Source organism: Saccopteryx bilineata, chromosome 12 (assembly GCF_036850765.1).
Source record: "Saccopteryx bilineata isolate mSacBil1 chromosome 12, mSacBil1_pri_phased_curated, whole genome shotgun sequence".
In the NCBI taxonomy this organism is placed as follows: domain Eukaryota; kingdom Metazoa; phylum Chordata; class Mammalia; order Chiroptera; family Emballonuridae; genus Saccopteryx; species Saccopteryx bilineata.
The window spans coordinates 28,658,775-28,673,422 of NC_089501.1; the positions used below are offsets into that span (position 1 = coordinate 28,658,775).

Consider the following 14,648-nt stretch of genomic DNA (forward strand, 5'->3'; position numbering starts at 1 on the left):
TCCTGCTGCCCAGAATTTCTCCAGCTTCCTAGAACCAGAGTGAATTAAATTAAGTGGAAATAAACACCTAGGAAAAACCTAAGAAAGCAAGCAATTGTCACACCTTTTTATGAAAAAAGGGCTGTTTCCAAACTCAGAATGAGCCTGAATCAGTCCCACATATCCCAAAGAGTCCCCCTGTTCTCATGTGTGTCTCTTTCTTGAGTTCAACGGTGACCAACCAGAAAAAGGACTCTGGAACCAGGGCTTATAGACCAAGGGGGGAAATGACATGGTGACACTTTCTATGGCAGTTCTCAGTCTAGCACAGTCTGCAACAGATCCCTGAGTCTTGAGGGAACTTAATCCAATTAGATAGATTTTAGGATAGAATGATTTCAGAAGGAAACAGCTATGGTCTGAAGGAGATTATTTATTTTTTGCTTTCATTCTCAGTATCAGATTTCCATGCAAATACATCATTAGAGTAGAATAAAGAGTTAATTGAATAATTTTAGTTAGTTAAAAAGTTGTTCAAATTACTTAAAAGATGCCCTTATTTTTTACTTTCCTGTCTCTTAAATGACTGAGATCAAAACCCCTGTATATACAGTATTCACCCTATGTATTTACAAATGGGAAAAACATTTGCATACATTAGAGCAATTACCACAGAAGAATTTTTCTAAGTTACCCCTCCTATTTAAGTGTATGTTCTACTGTACATATGCATACTCACACAGACTCAGATGCATCTACATAAAAGATCAGTGAGCCTCCCACATATGAGTATGTACTAGAGCAAGTAGAAAAATGTAAAATTTGTGCACACATCTATTGACACTAAAGGTTTTCTTTGTTTGCTTGTTTGTTTTCTCTCACTCTCCTTGCGAGGCTAAATCTGAAAGGGTGCGGATGAAAGGATCACTGTGTTTCCCTGGTCCCTGTCTTAAGTGCGGAGGGTCCCTCTCATACATTCTCCCATGCGGAGGGTCCCTCTCATACATTCTCCCATACAGGTTTATAGCTAAGATCAGCAAAGGAGCTCCACTTCTGCTCTTCAGACGTCCATCTCTCGAAACCTGATCAAAGAAACAAGGGATTAACTCCTGTGAACAGCTCAGTTTCCAGCCCACAGGCCTTCTCTGTCAACATCATTCTAAAAGCAGCATAAAATAGTCAAAAGCACACAGAATTTGGTGTCAGAAGACCCATGTTTCAGATCCAAAGGTCTAATAGCAAAGGGATATTGGGTGAAAATGCAGCAAATAAATCTATTGTGCAGGGGTTAAAAAAGATATGTATAAAAAAGAGTTAACTCTTGAAGCACTATAGAGAGTATTCAGTATCACTATCATTATTATAACTTCTTAAAATAACACACCCATGAAATAAGTTGTGGATGCCTTATTTAATCTGTTTAACTTAGATCTTCTATACCATACAAGTAAGGAAAACATTAGTTGCCTGCCACCACCGGCAATCAATATTTCTATTTTAATTTCTCCATAACCTATGGTGGCTTTGGATTTCAAAATCATACTTATGTAGAAAAATGAACATCAAATTTTCCATTACAACTTACAGGTAGTCAAGAACCACACTTGTCTTCCATATCATAGCTTCCACATGTCGTTAAAGTGTTGCTAGGGTAATATGAGCCACAACATTGCAACACTGACTCATTATTTTAAATATTTTTCATTATGCCCGTCTACCTCATCTGTTCAAAGAAATTCATTATCCTGAAAACCTCCTACCTCATAATAGCTTTCAGGGGCAAGCTGACTCCCACTGAGAATGAGCTGTGGGAAAACATAACTCGTTCCAAATGTGCCACTGAGGGAGAATTCTTCAAACTTGGTAGAAGCTGACCCTATAGGCTTCCCACAAGTTCTCAGGTCAGTGGTTCGACACTTCACTAATGTGCATGTCTATGTAGGCAAAGAAAGAGAAAGTGGTTAGAAATCTTGGAAATGTTTTCTCAGCAAAAAACACAATTTCAAGGAATAGAGAAATGTGTATTCGGTTGCCTCTTAAGCAGAGTTTTTTGAATTGCAGGTCATAACCTATTAGTGAATCCTAAAATCAATTCAGTGAGTTAGAATTACCCCCCCCCTTTTTAACAAGAGAGAGAGACAGATAGACAAGGACAGACAGACAGGAAAGGAGAGAGATGAGAAACATCAATTCTTTGTTGCAGCTCCTTAGTCGTTCATTGATTGCTTTCTCATATGTGCCTTGACCAGGAGACTCCAGCCGAGCCAGTGACCCCTTCCTCAAGCCAGCGACCTTGGGCTCAAGCCAGTAACACTGGGCTTCAAGCCAGCAACTTTTGGGCTCAAATAAGAGACCATGGGGTCACGTCTATGATCCCACAGTTAAGCCAGCTCAAGCTGGTGAGCCCATGCTCAAGCTGGATAAATCAACACTCAAGCCAGTAACCTCGGGGTTTCAAACCAGGTTTCTCTGCATCCCAGGCTGATGCTCTATCCACTGCACCCCTGCATCGTCAGGCTATTTTTCAATTAAGCAAAATGAAATAAACTAGAATATTAAAAATAGGAGGGTACAGCACGCAATTATTATATCATGAATGTTTGTTTGATTGAATATCTCTTGTAACTCAGTCACACATCTTGACTGCACTGGGTCATGATGTAAAATGGATTTGTCACTCTGGGATCTAGTTGACAGTTTTGAAAAACACTGCTCTAAAGTAACCTGACCAAAAAAAAAAAAAAGAAACAAAGAAAGAAAAAAAAAAAAGAATGCATGGAAGTTGCACTTTTTAAAACTTGAACCCGGATTGTTGAGAACTAATCAATCTGCTTTATGTTTTTACCTTGCAACCAAGAGAACTAATTCTGTTCTTACTAAGACTGAACAAATAAAGTGTTATCAGCGGTGGGGCTGAAATTCAGTGATAAATGTAACATTATTCCTATTAACGGAATCCGATACACTTTTAAAAAAAATGCAATGGTGGCCAAGAAGAAAAATTTATAAAGAAGCCATTCTAACAAATTAAAGCATTTCTACCTGTAAATAATACTGGCGAACTACAGTGTGCAGTCCATTAAAAGCTCCTAGTGCATACACCTCATCTGTTCGCTTCTCACACATCTTGTAAGTTAAGTGACAACACAGGTCTTTCTGGCAAACTGTGTAACTTCCTGCATTTCTCTTTAGCTCGATGAAGGTGAACTCGTCAAAAGTAATTATCTCTGAAAACTCGGACTGCTCAGATGAGAATGGCTTGATACTTTTGGCATAAGCACTCCAGTCAACAGGTGCAGGGTAGGTGGGTTCACTCCGAGGCCTGGCCTTCAACTCTGAGAGCATCAGCTGGCCACTCTCTGTTTCCATGTCATAGTGATACGTCTTGATTCCTTCGGGTGTGTAGATTCCACTCCCTATGAGCAAAAGAAAGAAACACAATCTTGGGTTCAAATTTTGCATAGTGACAAACTAATAAAATCATTCCAATAAGAAATTAAATATAAAGTTATGGAAAAAAAATTTCAAGATAGGTAAGGACTCTGCTTGTACTGAAATTACTTGACTTGAATGACTTTCCTATTCTTTTTTATTTTACTTAAGCTACTCCTCCCCCCTTTATAAATCAACTTAAAAACAAACTAGAAAATTCTCCGTACATGAAGAATAATTTTAGCTCCTTCCTGATTTAACTTATTTGTTTGAGATTCTTCTAGATAAATAAATAAGAAAGCTGTCAAGAGGGGCCCTGGCTGGTTGGCTCAGTGGTAGAGCGTTGGCCTGGCAGGTGAAAGTCCTGGGCTCGATTCCTGGCCAGGGCACACAAGAGAAGCACTTATCTGCTTCTCCACCCTTCCCTCTCTCCTTTCTCTCTCTCTCTCTTTTCCTCACACAGCGAAGGCTCCATTGGAGCAAAGTTGGCCTAGGCACTGAGAATGACTCCATGGCCTCCACCTCAGGCACTAGAATGGCTCTGGTTGCAACAGTGCCATGCCCCAAATGGGCAGAGCATCCCAGTCAGTCACATGCAGGAGTCTGCTACCCTGCTTCTCACTTCAGGAAAAATACAAAAAAAGAAAAAGAAAAAAAAAGAAAGTTGTCAAGAGGGAAGTCTGCACTACCTTGAGTGAAGAAACTATAGCATGGGACAAAAGTAGCCTTACAGTTTTTAGTATGCAATACAGAGTTTATTCTTGTATTATTATTTATTGATTGTTTTCCATGTGAACAATTATAAACCTATTTTTGCTCCACACTGTATAAAGAATACACTCTAAAAACTTGGTCAAGTCTAAAGTGATTTTGATACCTCAACAAGATTTATTTCAATATTACTAATAGATGTTGGCTGTAAAGTTCTTTAGATCTGGCTTTTTTTCCTTATGTGGCTTGACTTATTTTTAACTCCAATTTCTCCCTCAGATAAAATTTCAATGATAATGTTTACACCCTTCTTTACTCACAGACAATGTTCCATTTAAAGAATATTGGTATAGAAACCTATGTAATTATTAATTTTGTGACTTTAGAGTTAATTAAATAATCATTAAAGAAAATGTGGCTTGAAAGTCAATGTAGACTTCCTGAGACTGCCACTGCCACTTGGTTCATGACAAGTGTGAGTTACCTGTCCTATGCATGCTGGTGTTGTGGCCATTCGCTGCAAGCAGGTTGACTCTCATGGTCCTAGCCCAGGCCGAGTGGAAGGGCACAGCTGAGATGAAGGGCAGCAAGTTATACCAGGCTGTGGAGAAGAGAACACTGTCAACTTGAAACTTGTCCACCAACATCACAGCCGGCTTGTAAAATAAAATGTCAAAGCAAGTGAAAATGCCGAACTTCCCGAAAGGAGTGTTTAGAGTCACAAAATCTGGATCCTTGGGGAAATCAAAACGAGTTTCCAGTGCAAAGAGATTGTACTGTTAACAAAAAGCAAAGAAGGAGAAAATTAGTAACAAAACTGTCAAATAGAGGTTATCAGTGTTCATAAAATGTTTCTCTCATGCATACTATGTACACATTTAAAATCATCACACACATCAATATGTTTAAATTCTACCAAGTATACCACTGTCCATGAGTTTTCTCACTGACATTAACAATCAAAAAGCCAGTTTTCTGCAACCAACCAATCAACCAACGAGATTACATCTGTAAATTATATTTATTAAGTGATTATTTCTGTCCTAAAATCATAGGTTGAGTTTTGAATATGACAAATTTCAGAGTGTTTCCCACTCTACTCCTTAAATACCAACAGCGCTGCTCATGCAAAGTCTGATGCATGTTAACACAATGAGTGTTGTCCTGCGCCCCCTATGACACCTCTAGGTTCATGTAAGTTAGCACCCTGTGCTCCTGCACCCTCCCCGTGCAGCAGCCTGTCCCTCATCCCGCAGGGATCAGCTCAGGGAAGGCATGTGGCCTAATCAGAGTCAAGGCACATGAAGTTTCTGCAGGATTTCTCAATTGAAAAAATACACTCTTCCTCTGGGTTTTCCTGCTGTAAGAATGTGAGATTCATGCTGAGCAGCCATGTAGCTTCTAAAAAGATGGTTAACCCAAAGGAAAAAACCAAATATGTAACAAAGACTAAGAGAGTTGGAAAGATTGATGACATTTTTTGAGCCTCTGAGGCACAGACTAAATCTGAGAAGAGACCTACCCTTTCTATGATTTCTGCTTTTTCAGGTACACAAGCAAGGAAATTCAATTTTTTTTTTAGAGAGTGGATAATACACTTTCAGTTGGAGTTCATTATTATTGCAATAAAAAGCAAAAGGTTATAATGGCATAAATAACTAAAGCTAATACAAAATGTTATTATGTTGGCCCTAAAAACAAACTCTGGTGTTAAGTCCTGGATAAAACAGAGCATTTCACCTTTCTCAGAGAATATTAAAAACTTTGTGACACTATTATTACTGTTTTAATATTTTGCTATATCTTATTTTGTGACTGATTTAAACTCAGACTCCATATGTGAAACCAAAGTAAGTCAAATCCTTTTTCAACTGGAATGTAATCATTAAGAAAAGTGTCCATTGCAAAAGTTCTCCCACCAACATCCAACAGACAAGTACACATACATCCCACAAACAAACGAAAGAAGTGAAGCAAGTTTAGCTACGACACAAATGATTCTTACCTTATGGTAGCGTGCCACCAACCTACCCTCGGAATCAAACACCACATTAGTGTTGTATTGGTAACGGCCGTCAGGAGGACACTGGGGGTCACTGGCATTGCATGGCTTCTTATCCCCCATATTTGCCACGACGTATATAGCATTGTCTCTGGCCAGGAAGCTGAGTCTTTCTTGCACTGGAGCATAGCCAAACCTAATTCAATAAATGTTGCTTTAAATCTGCTATATTTTAGTGATTTATGAACTTTCTAAGTGATACTTTATTTGCCTGTTACTTATTACACAACAGAAAAAATTTAAATCAACAAAGGACTTTTAAAACTCCCATGCAATGGAATCTTTATCTTTATGAAAGCTAAGCTACTTTTTGTGTCAGACTCCAGGTTGCAGTGAAAGACAGAAGCACAAAGACAATGGAGGAGGAAGAGAAAGATGAGAAGCACACTTTCTCTTATAAAGTATTCCCAGGAAGGCAAATGAGGGGCTTGAAGTTTAACAGTCTCTTCTAGTGGAGAAGACCTTCCCTACAGCCTAAGCCATAGTCTTACTAGAAGCCAGTAAATAATTGGCCCTCTATAAATCATCTTCTATAAAGAAAAAAATGTAGTAGTATCTACTAAATATATATGTTTTAAAGAAAATAAGAAAAAAAAAGACAAGGAAAAAATATGCACTTTACTCTTCTGCTTTAGTTTCTTCATCGGTCAATGTAACATAATAGCTTCCTTTCTACCTGAGAGAGTCCTGGGGGAAAACTTGAACATAAATAGACTATAAAATTGCTTTTCAAAGTAATGCCAAATTCACATTAGCTTTGAATATCTAGGATGTTTACTAGAAAATAGGAAAAGATTGAGATGATGAAATAGGCAGAATGATAGCTGACTTCAAGTACGTGGAAGGCTCTAATTTGAAGATGAGCTGTGGATACTAACATAGAGTGGATATTAACATAATGTGAATATAACAAAGATGAAAGAAAGTTGTAGAGAGATTTCAGCAAAAAATAAGACACAATTTGTTTTTGTTTTTTTTTAATTAATTATTTATTTTTTACAGAGACAGAGTGAATCAGAGAGAGGGATAGACAGGGACAGACAGACAGGAATGGAGAGAGATGAGAAGCATCAATCATTAGTTTTTCATTGCGCGTTGCAACACCTAGTTGTTCATTGATTGCTTTCTCATACGTGTCTTGACCACGGTCCTTCAGCAGACCTAGTAACCCCTTGCTGGAGCCAGCGACCTTGGGTTCAAGCTGGTGGGCTTTTTGCTCAAACCAGATGAGCCCGCACTCAAGCTGGCGACCTCGGGGTCTCGAACCTGGGTCTTCTGCATCTCAGTCCGATACTCTATCCACTGCGCCACCGCCTGGTCAGGCAAGACACAATTTGTTTTTAACATCTAGAACACCCTGTCAGAGAAGTAGCGTCACTAGTCCCTGGAAAATGTAAATATGTTGTGGGTCCTTCAGGCCCTCAGAGGACATCCGGCCAGCACGGCTCAATGGAAGAGGCTGCGCTGAATTCCAGCCGTGCTAATTTCCGGTTCTGAGCCTAAAGCCTCCTTCTATCCTCATATTTAAAATGGAAATAGTTATACCTCCTACATAAATTGAACGAGATAATGTGCATAGTGTACCAGGTCCAATTCCTGGGACCAAATAGGCGTTCAATAAATAAATAATGGGCATTATGGATTTGGCAGTTGCAAGAGGACAGCCTGGGAAACTGATGACGTCATTGCTTTAGAGGACATTCAGGCTGTCCCCAAGGTCGCTCAGCCCCTCCGCGATTAATGCTGAGCTAACCTTTGAATAGGAAGAACAGCTTTATAACTATTGTTTTAGATCATTTATTTTCAGGAAAAATAAGGCATGTTGCCCACATTTATGTTCATTAAGACTTTTAATAAATATTATGTAATTTGTTTAATTTTTCTTTTCTTGAGTAAATAATTAGGGTATTTTAATATTGCCTATTAGCTCCTTGTGTAATTATTATGTAATTTGTTCAATTTTTCTTTTCTTGGCTAAATAATTAGGACACTTAAATATTTCCTACTAGCTCCTCATAAGGAAAGTGCAAGTAAGCATGAGACACGTCAGTATTCTAAAGCGGCAGTATTTAAACATGAGGTAAATGATCCATGGTCCTTCTATTATCTGTTTTAGGGATATATTAATATATTACTAGGGAAGATTTTTAAAAAATCAATATTACCATTATATTAAATACTGTATTTTTTCTTTTCTTTTTTTTTTTATTCAGTGAGAGAAGGGCAGACAAAGAGACTCCCGCATGCACCCTGACCAGGATTTACCTAGAAAGTCTACTAGGTGCAATGCTTTGCTCCATTGCGCAGCAACCAAGCTCTTCTTAACACCTGAGGCAGAAGCTATTGAGCCATCCTCAGAGCCTAGTGTCAACTTGCTCCAATCAGTCCATGGCTGCAGGAGGGGAAGTGGAGAGAGGGATGGAGAAGCAGATGAGCACTTCTCCTGTGTGCTCTGACCAGAAATCAAACCCAGGACATCCACACACTGGGCTGACGCTCTACCACTGAGCCAGGCAGCCAGGGCCTATATTTCTTCTTTTCATAAATCAGAGCTGAAAACTTGTCTAAGTGCCCATCAGTAGATGAGTGGATAAAGGCTGTGATGTATTTACACAATGGAAAACCACATGGCCGTAAAAGTTAAGGCAGTCTTACCTTTTGCAGAAGGACAAATACCATATAATCTCACTTATATGTGGAAATCTGATGAACAAAATAAACTGATGAACAAAATAGAAACAGAAGCATGGACACAGGGAACAGACAGATAACTGTCAGGGGAGAGAAGACTGGATGAAAGGTGAAGGGATTAGCCAAAAAAACATATGTACAACACATAGACAGTGTGGTTACGCTTTTGGTTACAGTGTGGTTAACGTTTGGTTATAGTGTGCACTACTTTTTAATGCATTGGTAGTGTCGTTTCAATGAATTATGCATGCACTATTTTAAAAAAGTGTGGTTATAGACAGAGTGAAAGGAGGGGTAGGGGCAAGATGGAGGGGGGCAGAGGGAACAAAACTGAGGACAGAAAGGGATTTTCTTGAGGCCCTGGGCGCATCATGATGCAGTGTGCAGATCCTTGAAATATGTGTGGTTTTGTGAATCAATGTCATCCCAATAAATTCAATTAATAATAAAAGAAATAATTTTAAAGTTTCATCAGTCACATATCTTCCAAACTTAAAAATAATTTGTTAGATACTAATTAGGCTTCCAGATATTTTTCTCTTGGGAAAATCAGTTTTATCAGCTCAGGCAGATAGGTGTATTTTGGTGTAAGGCTCTTAAATGACTGCAAATAATGAATCCTTCCTATTCTGGAAAAAGCCCCCAAGTCAAGTGAACATTGAGTCATGGTTACATGGTGCCTGTAAACACAGACTTCAAAACACTCAGAGAATATTTTTCCAAAAGTGAAGGTCTCAGGGCGAGATTTGACTCACATAGTTGAGTTCCTACATTGCAGCATTCTGGCATTCCTATCAATTTCCAATAATCAAAATTATTTAACTTCCTCTTTTTGTGCAATAGATATAGTTCCAAACAGATGCATGTAAATTTAATATTAATGAATTAAATTACTTTTTTTTTTTTTTTTTGTATTTTTCTGAAGCTGGAAACGGGGAGGCAGTCAGTCTCCGGCATGCGACCGACCGGGATCCACCCGGCATGCCCACAGGGGGCGATGCTCTGCCCATCCGGGGCATCGCTCTGTTGCGACCAGAGCCACTCTAGCGCCTGGGGCAGAGGCCATGGAGCCATCCCCAGTGCCTGGGCCATCTTTTGCTCCAATGGACCCTCTGCTGCAGGAGGGGAAGAGAGAGACAGAGAGGAAGGAGAGGGGGAGGGGTGGAGAAACAGATGGGCGCTTCTCCTGTGTGCCCTGGCTGAGAATCAAACCCGTGACTTCCGCACGCCAGGCTGATGCTCTACCACTGAGCCAACTGGCCAGGACCTGAATTAAATTACTTTTTAATGCATTGGTAGTGTCGTTTCAATGAATTATGCATCACTATTTTAAAAAGTAAATATGCCTAAAATAATCTATTTCATAAATCTTTTTATTTCTATTACAATTTTTTAAAAGAAAATTATACCTAATCTACAGCTATAAATAATAATTATAATTTCACAAAGGACAAGAAAACAAAGAAGTTTAGATCCAGTTTCTTCTGTTGAAAATGTAATAGTGGTAACTAACATTGGAGAGGGCACAAAAGTGTACAGATTCTTTTTTTTTTTTTGAGATTTTAGTTATTCACTTTTAGAGAAAGAGACAGAGAGAGAAGGGGGAGGAGCAGGAAGCATCAACTCCCATATGTGCCTTGACCAGGCAACCCCAGGGTTTTTTTGAACCGGCGACCTCAGCTATCCAGGTCGAATTTTACCCACTGCGCCATCACAGGTCAGGAAAAGTGTACAGATTCTATGTGTGTTTCTTCACTTGACCCTCTTGTCTACTCTGTAAGGGAAATAGGAGAGGAAATCTTATCCATGTCTTACAGACAAAGAAGCAGAAGTGTCTACGTGTAGGTTCTCCACCTCACATCACTCAGCTAAGAAGTGGTAGAAATTGGTCTCAGAAAAAGTACTTAGTTTTTCAAGTCTTATGAAATTTCCACTCATTATACTAAATACATGGCTAGTGATAACAATATCAAAGCTCTTTAAAAACATAGCTCATTCATCTTTTTACCATTTTTATAAAGGAGACATGTGATCACGGATGAACCAACTTACTTAAATTTGGAAACATAAGTCTTAGATACTACAAATTTCTCACTTTGTTGAAACTCAATTAAGCACAGCTATTCTAAAAACCATGCATATACATACTATATTACTCAATAAAGAAAACTACAATAAATAACCAACTGATCACTATCATCACAAGTCATTCACTATACAGGAATCACATGCCAGATAGCACACATTATGAAGCACTAGAGGTATCTAAGCACAACGTTGTAGATTTTCTATGTGTCAAGCAAGAATGCTAGTCAAGTTACTGCATTTGCTATTGGTATTTCACAATATCACAAACTTTTCTTCAAAAGTCAAAGGATAATGACATTACCTCTGAGGGTCTTTACACAGAGTGCAGTTCACTTCTGGGTCTGGAATATCCTCTAGATAAAGGTAAATGGTGTCCCTTGTGAAGATCCAGCCATAAATTTCATCTTCAGGGTCACAATAATATGGCACCCTACCCAAATAAGTGGGAATAAAGAAGTTTTTCATAAATTCTCAACACTCACACTTTATCAAGTTTCAAATTTCCTTTACAATATCCCAGCCAGTATGAGAAGGTCAATACCTGGGTGGCTGCCTGTTTAACTGCTTCCTCAAAAGCATTTATATTCTTGTTCATCTGTAGCAAAGCTTCTTCTTTTGAAACAGGTATTTTAGTTTCATTTGGTATAATAACAGCATGCTTATACATGGCAGCAATAAAAGTGTCCAGGGCACCAACACTCAGGAAGAGGAGGGAAAAAACAGCCACATAATGTGGAAAATGTGATGTGATCATAGCTGCGATTCAGTACCCTTTGATAAACTCAGATGCTTATATTTTGTATCACTGGAGAAACTTGCATGTTAAAGCTTTGCCCGCTGCCAGCTATGTATATTTTCTGACAAATACATTATACACAGAATTCATTTCACATCATTGCAAAAGGACTTTGTGCAAGAAAACTGACAGCCAGGATTGCATAATTGTATTGACTCAAGCATACAGTGCCATTGTTGACACTGTTCAGGGGGCCACCGTACTCTAAAGGAGGAATTAAGGAGCCTACTGGATGAGTTCACCCAGTCTAAAGCACACTGGCTATTGAACTCTTTCCTTTTAATAAAATATAATTCCCTGGTAGTTCAGTGTTTCCATCAATAGAACCAACATTGGGCGCTGGTTTGGTAACTCGATTAGATTGTCATCCCGATACTCCAAAGTTGGGAGTTAGATACCTAGTCAGAGCACATACAACAACAAACCAATTAATGTGTGAGTGGGTGAAACAACAAATTGAAAATTCTCTCTCTCTCTCTCTCTCTCTGATTTCCTCTCTCTCTATGAAATCAATAATATATATATATTAATATATATATAGTCAATATTGGACCATTGTGGAAGGCTGACATCATAACAACAGTTATGTTGAAAACTTATGTACATTATTGTGACAAACAGAACAGAGTACAAAGCAAGCCCCAGTTTTTATAGAGCTTGCAATATGACAAGGAAGAACAGTTATATACACGCTAATGAATAGGCTCACTGGATCTTGATCAGTGGCCCTAAATTTTTGCACAATAAGAGGATGTCAGCAGAAGCCATAGTTGCCAGCCTCTCTTGGAAAGACTGCATAATAGTCTGAAATAGTGGAACTTTATCTGAACACAGTGTAAAATGTAGATAGATAAAACATGGTCAATGATGGTGAGTGCCTCCTGGGCTGAGTCTTGGGGCTTCTCTGGACCCTAGCTGATGCTGTGCAGTTCATGAGCAGAAAACTCTGGAGCTGGGCTCAGGGTTCATACAATTTCTTCATCTTGATAAAATCTGCTCATTTTTCAAGTGAAGCCCTCTTCCTTAAATACTTGTACTAGTACATCACCGAATAGTTCATTTTCAGGAAGGGGTGTCCGTAGGCCTCCAAAAGCTAAATATTTAAAAGATATTAGAAAGAATTGTTATTCATTTAAACTGCCTTTCTGACATTTCTTCTTCCTCTGCTCCCACACCCAATTCATCATAAAATTTCTTTTAAACATTTCTTTGTAGTGTTTTATACTAAAACAGATATCTGCTTTAAAATTTTTATATATTTATTTATTTTGGGAGGATGGGAGAGAGAGAGAGAGAGATCAGTTTGTTGTTCTACTTATTTATGCATTCATTGGTTGATTCTTGTCTGTGCCCTGACCAGAGGACTAACCTGCAATCTTGGTATATGAGGATAACGCTCTAACCAACTGAAATATGCAGTTAGGGCCAGATGTTTGCTTTTTATCTCCCTATTTCCCATACAGCCAAAGTTGTTCATTTTACATATAGCCACCAGATGAATTTTCTCTGAAGTATAGCTCCTTTTATGTCGCTTAGATGCCAAAAGAGTCAGTAGTTCTTGTTTATAGTAGTTCCCCTTATGCAGGGAGACATGTTCCAAGACCTCCAGTGAATGTCTAAAAACTGTGGTTAGTACAACTCCTAAGTATGCTATGTTTTTTTTCTTGTAAATGCACACCTAAAGTGTAATTTTTTGATAAGCACAGTAGAATGTTTACAATAATAACTAATAATAAAATAGAACAATTATAATGATTACTATACTATAATAAAAGTTATATGAATGTGGTCTCTCTCTTTTTCTCTAAATATTTTACTGTACTACACCCACCTTTCTTCTTCTAATGCTGATATGAGATGATAAAATGCCTATGTGATGAGACAAATTGAGGTGAATGATGTAGCGTCAAGCTACTATTGGCTTTCTGACAATACGTAACAAGCACATCGTGGCTTCTGAATTGCCAGCATCACTACTTTTGCACTTTGGGGGTTATTATGAGGTGAAATAAGGGTTACTTGACCATAAGCACTGCAATACCTTGTCAGTTGATCTTATAACTTATATGGCTACTTAGTGACAAATGGGTGAGGAGTATATACAGTATACACAGCTGGACAAAGGGATTTATAATGTCTCCAGCAAGACAGAGAGAGACAGTGTGAGATTTTATCATGTTACTCAAAATAGCATGCAACTTAAAATTTATGAATTGTTTATTTTGGGAGTTTTGTATTTAACATTTTTGGACCACATTATGTTGTGTGTAAATGAAACTGTAGAAAGCAATACTGTGGATAATGAATATTTAAAACACTAATTCTCAGGGACCTGAAGAAGGCAGCAGAGTAGGCAGACAAACAGACTCCCAGCTCACACCACCAAACTGGATTACAAACTAATTTAAGAACAATCAGCAAGAAATACCAACTCTGGACTACAAGAACAGCTCTCAAAAACCAAGGAGCAAAGTAGAAGCCACAACAAACCTGGTAGGGAGCACCTGAATCTCCCCTGCTTACAGTAACAGGGTGTGTGTGGGGGGGCAGAGATCCCAGAAGGACTCTCACTCCAAGGATAAGAGCAGAAAATACTGCTCACAGCCACTTGCCTGGCGACCAGGGAATGAGGTGTGTTGAAAGGGCCAGCTTGTATTCCAAAAAGAAAGGGGAAAGAGAGAGAGAGAGAGAGACAGATGGTGAGGGGCAGAGGGATGCAGAGGACGACCTGAGAAGCTGAGTTATCAAGTGCTGGAGGCAGCCATAGCTGGGGGAAGGGCTGATCCTTCCACAAAACAAAAGACTAAACTGCTTTCAGGTAACATATTTCCAGTCATCTCTCCAACTCCAATCAGCACCACAAGAAGTGGGGAGGAGGGGCAGTAACTC

General features: G+C 38.8%; 1 protein-coding gene across 1 annotated transcript; it reads right to left on the reverse strand.

The window, feature by feature from the left end:
• Positions 1-857: 857 nt before the first annotated feature.
• LOC136316052 (vascular non-inflammatory molecule 3-like) lies at positions 858-11,717 on the reverse strand. The gene is made up of 7 exons (XM_066247798.1): positions 11,504-11,717; positions 11,265-11,394; positions 6,128-6,320; positions 4,607-4,898; positions 3,022-3,395; positions 1,740-1,913; positions 858-1,061 (listed from the first exon to the last, which is right to left on the reverse strand). The coding sequence occupies exons 1-7, from the start codon at positions 11,715-11,717 to the stop codon at positions 858-860; spliced, it is 1,581 nt and encodes a 526-aa protein (XP_066103895.1).
• Between the last annotated feature and the right edge of the window lie 2,931 nt (positions 11,718-14,648).

Bases quoted from the DNA above. Each gene is read 5' to 3' on its own strand.
- LOC136316052 (XM_066247798.1), bottom strand. From the start codon at position 11,717: ATGATCACATCACATTTTCCACATTATGTGGCTGTTTTTTCCCTCCTC. The intron at 3,396-4,606 runs GTAACTCACACT...TTTTGCTCATAG, and splicing joins CACCAGCATGCATAGGACAG to GGAGTGGAATCTACACACCC. The intron at 1,914-3,021 runs GTAGAAATGCTT...TTGCCTACATAG, and splicing joins TTCGCCAGTATTATTTACAG to ACATGCACATTAGTGAAGTG.